Raw genomic sequence first — 13385 nt, forward strand, 5'->3', positions numbered from 1 at the left:
GTTACTCTTCAGAATTATCTGGCTGTTAATGGCTCCAATATTCAACAAAGAACAAAATACAGTGAACGGCCATCTGTTACTAATCCTTGAAACACAATATTCTGTTTTCATTCTGTCAACCACATCTACACCTCCTTTTGTGAGGTTGTAAAATGTGATTAGTTCTGGTTTCAAATTATCACCACTTTCTTCGTCAATCACTCCTTGTTTGTGCATGGTTGATCCGACTAAAACATTTTTATTTCTCTTTGGAATGTATGAGGCTAGCATACAGTTGTTTGGGCTTTTGGAGAAGGCAAATATAGTACTCTTTACTGGACGTTCACGTAAATTGGTCGTGAGTTCTAAAGGCAATTGGCGCTTATTTTTACGAACAGTTCCTACTACAGTAAGTCTGTGATTTGCATAGAGGTCATTAGCCAATGGTATGTCCATGAAATAATTATCCATTGTAACATTTCTTCCGGAGTTGTCAATGGGTTTTATCATACGTTTTACAACACTCACTACATCATTGCCTAAATCAAACTCTCCTGGAGGCTGTTTTCCAGGATAAATCTCGAGGTTGTTTGTAAAAAAAGTCCTTGCATCAACCAGTGCGTAAATCTTTATCCCGTATTTCGCGGGTTTGTTGGCAATATATTGCCTGAATTGGCACTTGCCCCTAAACGCCTCCAACATTTCGTCTAGAGTTGTTAATGCACCTAGATTGTAGGTGTCTTGACATTTTTTTACAAATGCCTCAAACACGTCCCGTATTGGTGCTAAGTTATCCTTAGTTGATCGGGCAGGTCTTGTGCTCTTCTTATCAAATCTTATGGCCTGAATGAGTGTTTGGAAACGCTTTTTAGACATCGTAGCCACAAAGAAATCAGGAGCAGTGCCATCATTTGCCCAAAGCTCATCAATATTCAAATGGTTAGTTACCTTTCTTGACACCAGCCAAATACAAAATACCAAAAAATGCGTGTAATTCGCAAAAATCTGTTTGAGGGCAGTCTTTTTCTCCTCTTGTGTACTTTTGGCTCATAACTAACAGCTGTTCATTTGTACAACGTACTATTTCATCAATTAACGTGTCGGGAAAAAACAATTTCCACGTGTCATAAATTGTGTTAGAATGACGTGCCATAGCCTTTACTCCAGGTAGTGTTGTAATTATATTTTGCCTAGGTGTTCTTGAACTGGGAGGTTCATGTACATTCCATCCCGTGATTTGGTCTCTTCCTACATAGTACGGTTGTAAGTTAGAGACTAATGATAGATTAGGCCTACTTACAGTTGGTGTCGTAACACTGGGTTCACATGGACCAGCACTTTCAGTAACTTCATTAGGTTCATTCTCGAAGTCTGACTGCTCTGAGTTGGTGTCTTGATCATCAATTTCAGTTGTTCCATCCAAATCTGACACGTCATCGTGCAACAAATTCTCCTCTTCTTCTAACCAACCCAAAATGTGTTCATTGTTCATTTTTAAGTATCTGTTTATAAATGTCACTTAGTTCAAGCAAACAGATTAACTACACCACAATATTAAAATTAAATCAACAAAAAAACTAAAGTTGAACACAAACAAAACACTAACGCAGTTACTCGCGTCGTTAGGTAGCACCTAACAAATGAGACAACATCGTTACTCGCGCGGTAGGTTGGCACTAACAGCGCGCGTATGGCTACACTCCCCTCCCCACCAGTTACCCCCACCACACGGAACTTACTCTTTTCGCGCGAAAACATGCTCACAGACACTTCAACTAGGAATAGACAAAAAGACGAGAAAAATATAGTAACTTTGACTAGTAATATTGTACTCCATTTACCAATGTTAGGTTCAACCTAACAGCGCGAGTGATCCCGGGTTAACAACATAATTATAATAACATAATAAATATACATATAAACTAACGAAATTAAAAACAATAAATAGCCTACGTACATCACATAAAATATTTACGTCCATTGGAATATCTAGGAATGTAAGTGATGCAGTTAGATACTGTCCTATTTTGTAACTGCCTTTTATGTCAAAATGTTCACGGAACAAACTTTTTGTACTTTAAGGAGAACAAAACAAGAGCATAACTGTAAAGCAATATTTTTCCAACAGTTTTCTTCCATTATCTCTGTCAGTTTTTCAGCCATATGGCAAAGCCAACCACTGTGGTTCTAGGCATGAACACTGGTTCAGCAATTTGTAAACATACACAATTGAGTCTTTTCGTTTTCTCTCATGCCATCTTCGAATAACTCACTGTTACAAACTTAACCTTTCTCACTACCAATGTGGTGTTTTATAGCCGGACCTTGATAACTCGAAACTGAATGGACCGAGAAGAAATTGGAGCCATCAAGAATGAAAATTGCCGACTTATATGATATAGAGCAAAGAAGGTTAATGAGTGTTTAGATTGTGTTGCTAGGAAGTTTAACCAAACACTTAACATGCATTTTCGCTAGCACACCAAATACAGAACAGTACCAAGGAAACAAAACTTTATTCATAGGAAAATGCACAATAGATAATATATCACATTTCTTATATTGGAAAAAATAATAAAGGGACAAATCAGAGCTGAATGTGGATAGTGGAATAATGCTGCCATAATGGGTGAAAATAGCCGCAACAATCAGTTAATATACCTTACCTTTTATTTTGAGTCTTCTAACACAAAAAAAGAGAAACTGACTGGCTTTTCTCGTTTAAGAAGATTTGCCACTAATCACAAAATTGCACCATCCAAATTAAATGGTGAAAATGAATGTGTTTAGGACAGTTTCATAAGAATTCTCAAAGATTTCTTTGATGGTAAACTTCATTTACAACTTACTTTAATTTCCTCTGAACAAAATAAATAGCATTAGAAAATTCTTTAAACACTACCCTTGCAATAAAAAAAAGTTATTGGTTTATCAGGTTTTTAAATAAACTCCTCCACAAACATTTTCTTAAACAAGACGTAATTATGTTTATCAAAATATTTCTCTTCTCATTAGGTCAAGAAATTTGAGAGGAGTGAGAACTATGTGGAACCAGGGTCAACCCCTGACTTTCACTAAGAAGTGGAACCCCTTCACCAGTGATATCCCCTGGGTCACCTACACCTCCCACCCTCTGCTGTGGCACAAAGGTAAATAACTACCAATAGACAGTAATGATGGGTATCACACACATGATATCCTATAGGTCGGCTATACCTCCCACCGTCTGCTGTGGCACAAAGGTAAATAACTACCAATAGACATTAATGCTGGGTATCACACACATGATATCCTATAGGTCGGCTATACCTCCCACCGTCTGCTGTGGCACAAAGGTAAATAACTACCAATAGACATTAATGCTGGGTATCACACACATGATATCCTATAGGTCGGCTATACCTCCCACCGTCTGCTGTGGCACAAAGGTAAATAACTACCAATAGACATTAATGCTGGGTATCACAAACATAATATCCTATAGGTCGGCTATACCTCCCACCGTCTGCTGTGACACAAAGGTAAATAACTACCAATAGACAATAATGCTGGGTATCACACACATAATATCCTATAGGTCGGCTATACCTCCCACCATCTGCTGTGGCACAAAGGTAAATAACTACCAATAGACAATAATGCTGGGTATCACACACATAATATCCTATAGGTCGGCTATACCTCCCACCGTCTGCTGTGGCACAAAGGTAAATAACTACCAATAGACAATAATACTGGGTATCACACACATAATATCCTATAGGTCGGCTATACCTCCCACCGTCTGCTGTGGCACTAAATTAACTAACTACCAATGGTCTGTAGTGCTGATTATCACACTTCATTGATATTACCTGGGTCAGCAATAACTCCTACCCTCTGCTGTGGCACTAAATTAACTAACTACCAATGGTCTGTAGTGCTGATTATCACATTTCATTGATATTACCTGGGTCGGATATACCTCCCACCGTCTGCTGTGGCACAAAGGTAAATAACTACCAATAGACAATAATGCTGGGTATCACACACATGATATCCTATAGGTCGGCTATACCTCCCACCGTCTGCTGTGGCACAAAGGTAAATAACTACCAATAGACATTAATGCTGGGTATCACACACATGATATCCTATAGGTCGGCTATACCTCCCACCGTCTGCTGTGGCACAAAGGTAAATAACTACCAATAGACAATAATGCTGGGTATCACACACATAATATCCTATAGGTCGGCTATACCTCCCACCGTCTGCTGTGGCTCAAAGGTAAATAACTACCAATAGACATTAATGCTGGGTATCACACACATGATATCCTATAGGTCGGCTATACCTCCCACCGTCTGCTGTGGCACAAAGGTAAATAACTACCAATATACAATAATGCTGGGTATCACACACATGATATCCTATAGGTCGGCTATACCTCCCACCGTCTGCTGTGGCACAAAGGTAAATAACTACCAATAGACATTAATGCTGGATATCACACACATGATATCCTATAGGTCGGCTATACCTCCCACCGTCTGCTGTGGCACAAAGGTAAATAACTACCAATATACAATAATGCTGGGTATCACACACATGATATCCTATATGTCGGCTATACCTCCCACCGTCTGCTGTGGCACAAAGGTAAATAACTACCAATATACAATAATGCTGGGTATCACACACATGATATCCTATAGGTCGGCTATACCTCCCACCGTCTGCTGTGGCACAAAGGTAAATAACTACCAATAGACATTAATGCTGGGTATCACACACATGATATCCTATAGGTCGGCTATACCTCCCACCGTCTGCTGTGGCACAAAGGTAAATAACTACCAATAGACATTAATGCTGGATATCACACACATGATATCCTATAGGTCGGCTATACCTCCCACCGTCTGCTGTGGCACAAAGGTAAATAACTACCAATATACAATAATGCTGGGTATCACACACATGATATCCTATATGTCGGCTATACCTCCCACCGTCTGCTGTGGCACAAAGGTAAATAACTACCAATAGACATTAATGCTGGATATCACACACATGATATCCTAAAGGTCGGCTATACCTCCCACCGTCTGCTGTGGCACAAAGGTAAATAACTACCAATAGACATTAATGCTTGGTATCACACACATAATATCCTATAGGTCGGCTATACCTTCTACCGTCTCTGCTGTGGCACAAAGGTAAATAACTACCAATTGTAACGGATACGTTACATTATAATAAATAGTTAAAAAAGATAGGTTTTGTGAAAAATATATTAGCTTTAGACTCTTTGTCTTTACAGGGTCGTTTTAACAATGGGTGCGGCGTCGTAGGGCAGCTATGTGTGGTAAAATGAAAATAAAATTTTGATAGAAACAAATTTTAGATTTATTGAATAAAAACTAATACTAATGAAACATGATTTTGATGAAATGAAATTATGGCTATGCTTAAAATAAACATCCTACAACACAAAAATCCAATTAGCTTGAAATAATTAATTAGAAAATACCCCTACTCCCTAGCAGTTAAAATTTAGAGTCTGATTAGTTAAAAAATGTTGATCAAAAAGGTTTAAATACTCTTAAACATATTCACCAAATCCCATGATGGGCGACACGGCGGTCCTCACAGATAATTGAAAAATTTAAATTTGGATCACATTGAAAAAAGACTGATTAATAATTGAAAAAATTTTGAAAACTGTTTACAAGGTACTACATCATCAAGAGGTCGAGGAAGAAGACTCTCTCTTTCTCAAACTCCGCGTCAGTAGCGCAGAGAGGGAAAAGTGATACCCTTCAAAAACGGAAAATTTTCCGTTTTTCTGGTCGAAAAATGATCCGCTTTTACTTCTGGCTAACAACCCACTCGAATTCGGGTGCGCAGAGAACGAGTTTGCGTTCCCGCGGGGTCGCTACCCTCCAATGAGAGTAATCGTTACGTTAGCCAATCGTGGCACGCGTTTTGCCGTGTTTTAGCTTTGTTCTTTGATGTTGATGAGGAACTATCGAGTTTTATTAAATATGACCGCTTTACTATTCGAGATTTATGTTTGAGGTTACAAAACTGTCAGTGACGGACTATGTCACCATGCACAACTAACCTTCATAATAAATTGAAATTTGATTATTCTCAAATATGAGAATGATAACATTAACTAAGCAATTAAATTGTCGGTTTTGGATTCCTATTCATTTAGATTTATTATTAATAGAAAAATATTATTTATTGTATTATATTATTCTCGAATTTATTATTAATTGTAAAAGTTGATTTAGGTTACAGGCTAGGCCTATACCCGTTACAGATACCCCCCAAATTTTGTGGTAAAATTGAAAATTTTCATTACAAAATTTTACTCATTAAAACTTTTACAGTGAATGATTTAAATAACAAAGATATACATATTAAACAATCCGAACAACAAAACAAATAAATTGAAGAACAAAGAACAAACAACTGTCAATTAAATCTAATATTACAAATTTTTCTTCATGCTTCTTGACGAACAAATTTTTTACTTAAAAGTTAAAATTTTGTGAAGTTCAAGTTTTGCTATTGTCTACAGGCTAAGTTATCACAGTTTACTCTCTTAGTTCATAGACTTACAGTCATGGTGAGTTATCACAGCTTCTATACTTATTGGCCCAGCGCTTTATCTGTCTGACTTCATTTAACATCACCTTTGGAAGTTGAATTGATTAAAAAGTTCTTGCCTTTCCATATTTACTTCATTTAAAACATCACCTTTGGAAGTTGAATTTGAATAAAAGTTCTTGCCCTTCCATATTCACTTCATTTAACATTACCTTTGGAAGTTGAATTTGATTAAAAGTTCTTGCCTTTCCACATTTCTATTTCCTTCTGGGAGAACAGTTTTTATTTCATCACTTGTTTCCAAAGTGAATTGTATTATTGCAGTGAATTGATCCAAACGTTTTTGACTTTTCTCACATCCAATGCTTTTAACATGTTCCATTTTAAACACTATTCTCATCTTCACTGACAAAAACTTCTTCAAATTTATGTGTCCTTAGACTTATTTTCAGACATAAAGAAAAGCACACCATGACTTCAAAGTGTCCATACTTGTGGTAGATATTCATAAAAAACACACCCATGACTTTAAAAGTGTCCAAGTCCAGTCGCTTTGGTGATTTAATTTTGTTGTGATTTGCCTGTGATATTCGCGCACTCACTTTCACATCTTACACTAAACATTTCCTAATATTTAAAATTAAAGTTTTTCACAAATAGTACTTACATTATTTATTAAACATTCTTACAACTAAGTCAAAAAAAACAATCAACATAACATAAATATGAAACCATTATTTTTTCAAATAAATTATTACTACTATTGTTACTAGATAAAAATTCATTCTCAGCATTTTTCATCTTACAAATTCATTCATAAATTAACCAACAATCTCTCCACACAGTTTATAAAATTTGTTTCTCCTTTTTTTTAGAAATTATACACAATAAATGGTAAAAATTTATTTAATTATTTATCCTTTGTAATAATCTTGCATAATTTAAATATTTTGTTTTTGTTTATTTTAATCGAGGTTATAATAATTATAACCTGTCTATTTTGTAGTTTATTTTTATTTACCCTCCTTGTTACCTATTTGTTGTACTATTTTACTTCAACACACTATCTAATAGTTATCACCTTTTATTAATTAATTACCCAATTTTTTAACTAATGAAATTCCTTTGCAACCCCCAAAGTCATAATAATACAATTTTGTCCCTTTGTTTTGAGTTTTATTTTTTTTTTTATATTAGCTGAATTCTTTTCTTCTTACTCATTTATTTGTATTCATTTAATACAATATTCTCCTAACTTCCTCATACCATAAAATACCCATTTCGCACAGTAAAATCCCTTTTAAGTGTCATTGCACTTCATTATTATAAGTTGATTAAAATGATTATTAAACCAAATATTTACTAGCCTAATATATTTCCTTTTTATTCATCCCCCCTCTGAATTAATTAATTTAGTACTGACTTTTGAATTTATTTTATTGGCTCAATTCTATTTCATACATTATCCTGTAACTCCTACTTTCCATTCCACTTTTAAAATTGTTCCCAACCTCTCAATTTCCACTCCTATTCTCTACTATTATTTATCCACTCCATTCACAATATATCCTTCACCTTTAGCCTTTGTTCAGTGTATTTTACACTACCCCTCTATCTATCATTATCATATTAACTATTAAACAGGCCTACTTGACCTACCTCTAACATTTTACTTTAAGAAATAATTACTTTTATACCAGTATACCCCCCAGTTTGCTTTATTATTATTATCATCTCAGTATCCCCCATGTTACTTCATTATTATTATTATTTTATCCGTACAACAAAATAAACTAACTCATCAGAAAAACAATACATTATTTCAATAATGAATATTTTAATTAGTCTTTTTGTGCTTTTACTTTTCTCTTCTTCTTTCTTTTCTTTAGAATTTACTGTAGTTTCAATTTAAATAAACTGTGTTTCCTTACTTGAATGTCATTCTCCTATTCAATCCAACCATATTTAATAGTTTGTTATGAATCTTACACTTTTTAACTATTTACAAACCCAGAAACAATAAACTGTGTGTGATTATGTACCTTGTACTGTAAGTTGACTTCAATCGTCTTAGATGAGTATGTTTTTTGTGTTAACCACCCAGAAACAATAAACTGTGTGTGATCGTGTACCTTGTACTGTTATCTTGAAATCATATTTCAAGTATGTTTTTTGTGTTAACCACCCAGAAAACCTAACTGTGTGTGATATGTGGTTTTTGACATTTATTTGTCCCATGGCCGTCAAATCGTACAAAATCCAGCCATGCCATTTTATTCTGTTTTGTAAGACTTTTTTATCTTTCGAAGGGAAAAAGCTACAAAGGAATAATAAAAATCACGAAAACCCTTATTGTTTTAACCCCCCATCTTTGTTTGAACTAAACCAAATTTCGATAAAACTTTTTTAATTGTGTTACATTAAATGTTCCTATCACACCACCATCTTCGTTGACCACAACATATGCGTTTTCCCAATTTTATTTGTGACACCCTATACGGGGCCCTCATAAAGCAGAAAGAACTTCTTAATTTTTTCTTGTCAAGTTTGTCAGACAGATTATGTGTTTTTACTAGAACTTCATCTCCTATACTAAATCTAATTGGTTTGACCTTATTATCAAATTTTCTTTTCCTTTTTTCCCCTTTTGAAACTAGTCTATCTTTGACTAATCTTATTTTACCTGGATAGTCAGCTAACATTCTTTTCTCTTTGGGAAATTGAACCATATCTGTAAAAAATTCCTATCTTTCCTACCAAACATTAGTTCAAACGGGATTTCTTCCGTGGTCTCATGCACGGAATGATTTAAACACTTTTCAATGAAATTTAGTACTAATGGCCATTTTAGTATGTTTCTCATGGCAATATATCCTGCATATTTTAGTAATTTCCTTATTAGCCCTTTCAACTGGATTGAGGCTGGATGCCAAACAGAACTATGAATAGTTTTAATGTTTAAGTCTCTAAGGGTATTATACCATAAATTACTAGTGAACTGCGAGCCATGATCGGACAAAACACTACCTATCTCACCTACCTCAGGTATGTATTCATTGATCAATTTTATTTAGTAATACTCGGCTAGTAGCTCTTTTGACCGGATACAACTTCACAAATTTAGAAAACAAATCCAACACAACACAATATGTATTTTACACCTCCTCTTCCTACAGGCAATTCTCCTATCAAGTCAACTGAGATTATATCTTTCAATTTTTTAGGAATTATTGGTTGTAAAAAATCCTATTGATTTAACAGTGGTGTGTTTGGCACATTGACACAATTGACAACATTTTTAACTGATTCTTTACTGAAAGTTCCATCTTAGGAAAAACACAATATTCCCTTAGTATTAAATAAATTTTATGTCCCCCCAAATGACCATATTTCAAATGTGTAAATTGAATTAATTCTGATTGAATTGCTTTTTGGTATACAGACTTTAAAACTATCACCATCATTTAAATCTTTCTTAAAAAGTATTCCATTATGAATAACAAATTGATCTTTTATTTGTTGATCATTACCATCCAATTTAGTAAAATAGGCCCAAATTTATCATCACTCCTTTGTTTTTCTTCTATATTTCTGAACATTGGTTTTAATCTTCCTATCGCTAACTTCAATTTCAATTTTATTTTTGCAAAACCATTACCGAATTCCTTTCAACTGGATTTTTATAATTTTCGTCCGTTACTCTTGAAAGAATGTCAGCGGGAATATTTTGCCATCCGCTGATGTACTCAATAGTGAGATTGTATTCTTGTAATGCCAAACTCCACTCAAAATTCTACCATGAGATAGCCTACAGGTTGTAAGGAAAAGATAATGCCTTGTGGTCTGCATGAACGAACAATTACTTGAAAAATGTCCAATAATATAAGATCGGAATTTTTTACAAGCAAAAAACTACAGCCAATAATTCTTTTTCTATTATGCTATAATTTTTCTCTGTTGCTAAAAGAGTCCTTACTTGCAAAACTTATCACTTCATGTTCCCCCTGATCATTTACTTGATAAAGAATGGCTGACACACTGATGTCTGATGCCATCTGTACTTAAATAGAATGCCCTACTCCAATTTGGATGATGTAACATAACTGAGTCTAAAAATGTTTCTTTTATTTTCTCAAAACAGATTTTTGTTTTGTCTTATCCCAAAACCATTTACTTTTAGAACTCAAAATGTCACCAAAAACTGACCCGTCAAATCTGAATGGTTCTTCTGAAATTTTCTGTAATAGTTACATAAACCTAAAAACGATTGCAGTTCTTTTAAGTTCTTTGGGGTTGGAAAAATTCTTTATCTTTTCAACTTATCCTCATCCCATCTTTATCCCATCTTTACTAAGAACAAAACCTAAAAACTTTACTTCCTGTTTCAAAAAATCTGATTTTTTAAGTTTAACAGTCACTCCACACTCATGCAGTCTTTTCAGTACTCTATCGATATGATCTAAATGTTCCAAAAAAGTTCTGGACGTAATTAAAATGTCATCAACGTAAACAAGTTACGAAATTGCTAAACTCATGGCCCAAAATTTTATTCATCGCTTTAGTAAAATGAGCCGTGCTTACATTCAAACCAAATGGTAATCGCTTAAATTGCAAATTCTTTCCGTTTGAATGTGAAAGCTACAATTTTCTAGATTCTTTATCGAGTTTGATCTGGAAAAACCCTTGCGTCAAATCTAATGTTGTAAAAAAATATTTAACTCCCATAAATTTTTGAAATATATCATCAGTTGTTTCTGTACTTTGTCTATCCGGAACAAGATACGAATTTAATTTCCTACTGTCTAAGCACAATCTTATAACTCAAAATCTTTCTTTACTACACAGACTAAGGGATTAGAAAAAGGGACTATTTGACTCTTCTATAATATCTTGTTGTTTCAGTCTTTCTAATTCTTCCTCTACAGATTTTCTTTTACTGAACGGAACCGGATAAGACTTGCCAATATATGGGACTTCACTTTTAACATTCAGCTTTGCTGTGTATCCTTTGACACACCCTGGTTGATCCGAAAAAAAACTTCTTTATTTTCAAAAAGTACTACTCTTAATAATTCTAGTTTCCTCATCCTTAATACTCAAATTATCTGCCTCTAATTCACTTATTCTGTCTACTAACCTCTGTTCAATTGCTTCTGATTCAGATTCATGTTTGATCTTAGTAATTTTTTGTTCTAGGCCTACTTGATTTGATCTGTGTTTCAAAAAATGGCTTTAAATTTGCTAAAGTATTGTCTATTTCATTTTCATCTTTTATACAAGTTTAATTCTGTTAATATGTATTATTCTTAACCCCCCCACAAATTCTTCACCATTTCTATACACTAATTTTAGTCTCTAGATATTTCCCGTCATGTCTATAGTATAAAGTATTGGTATCAAAAGTTTAGTACAGCCTTATGATTGCTGAAAAAGTCACAACCAAGTATCAACTCAATTTTTAGTCCTTGAACAATTAAAAATGTTATTGGGACAACTTGTTCACCAAATATTTTACCTCTAGTCTTATTTGAACATTTATTCTTTTGGGACCTGACTCCTGTAATACCTACAATTGACAGATTACTAACAGGTAGTTCTGGAATGTTGTACCCCACTTGATTTTTTATTTTCTTATAGAATTCATCTGACATTATACATGCTTGACTACCTGAATCTACTAAACACTTGTATTTTACCCCTCCCAATACCAATATCAATTTCTGGTAAAGACTGAACCCTATCACGCATTACTCATCATTGTAGTTGCTTTCATCTAAAAAATCATCCGCCATATTTTTGATCCATAATGATTTGATTCTGGTTACTTTGCACAACCCCTTTCAACTCTTCATTAGTTTGATTGAAAAACTCATTAATGCTTTCTTTTAAAAGTTTCAAACCCATCAATATTCAGATGAACCAAATCAGCAAATGTTTTTCCCCCAAAGTTGATGTTTTGTTCAAAATATATTTTAAATTACACCCTAACTCATTGTGATCAACAAAGTGTGGTGTGACATGATTAATCTTGATTGTATCCCCATTGTCTAATGCCCGTATGAACCTGTTAAAATCTTTAACCTTTCCTCTGATACCAATGTCTTTGGCAACTTTCGGAATTGGAGGTAGAGTCAAAATGATTAATTTCTTATTACTATTTATTAGGTATTCAGCTAAAATCTTTCATGTCAGTTTTCATTTGCTCAAGTGAATTATTTTTTAGAATGTCATTTGTACCAATAAAAATCATTAGGTTTTCAGATAAACTTGATGAATGTATTTTTACCTGCTCATATAATTGTTTAATCGTTTGACCCCCCACACAAAGTCCTATTGATGTTCTACCACCAGGGGTTTTTTAAACTGTATCCATTTGCAAAATTTTTGTTTGATAGTCTACAAAAACTGACTATCGCCTATCAATTCAAAGTTGTTTATTTTTGGTCTTTCGTCAAAATTTAAGTTCCGAGTTATTTCCCCTGGAATTGTTGGTTGTCAATCTTGACCATTTTCAATTTCCCTAGGCCCATCAAAGTTTTTTGAATTGTTCCTATAGTTGTGTCCCCCCCCGGTAATTTGGTCCACCCCTGTAATTTCCCTTACCTCGAAATGTTCTGAAACCCTCGGGTCTGTTGTATCCCCTATTATTTTCCCGATTCCTTTCAAAATGATTCCCATTAGTGTGATTGGCCTACCATTGTTGGTATGAGAAGAAAATTGTGTGGTATTTACTGCCCTGTTCTCATGATTTGGCCTATACTTGCTGTCCTTGGGTATTGTCATGAAAGTTTTGTGTTGGTCTT

At 34.3% G+C, this 13385-nt stretch overlaps 1 protein-coding gene across 2 annotated transcripts in view; it reads left to right on the forward strand.

Annotated features, from left to right (window-relative positions):
• The window catches only part of LOC124367375 (tumor protein p63-regulated gene 1-like protein), a 63984-nt gene that overhangs the window by 42603 nt on the left and 7996 nt on the right, over positions 1 to 13385 (forward strand). For both annotated transcript variants that reach the window (XM_046824142.1, XM_046824141.1), the window contains one exon: positions 2995 to 3128. In XM_046824142.1, the coding sequence (XP_046680098.1) occupies positions 2995 to 3128 (134 nt within the window). The remainder of the gene's footprint in view (positions 1 to 2994; positions 3129 to 13385) is intronic.

The sequence above is a fragment of the Homalodisca vitripennis genome, chromosome 8 (assembly GCF_021130785.1).
Source record: "Homalodisca vitripennis isolate AUS2020 chromosome 8, UT_GWSS_2.1, whole genome shotgun sequence".
Lineage (NCBI taxonomy): Eukaryota > Metazoa > Arthropoda > Insecta > Hemiptera > Cicadellidae > Homalodisca > Homalodisca vitripennis.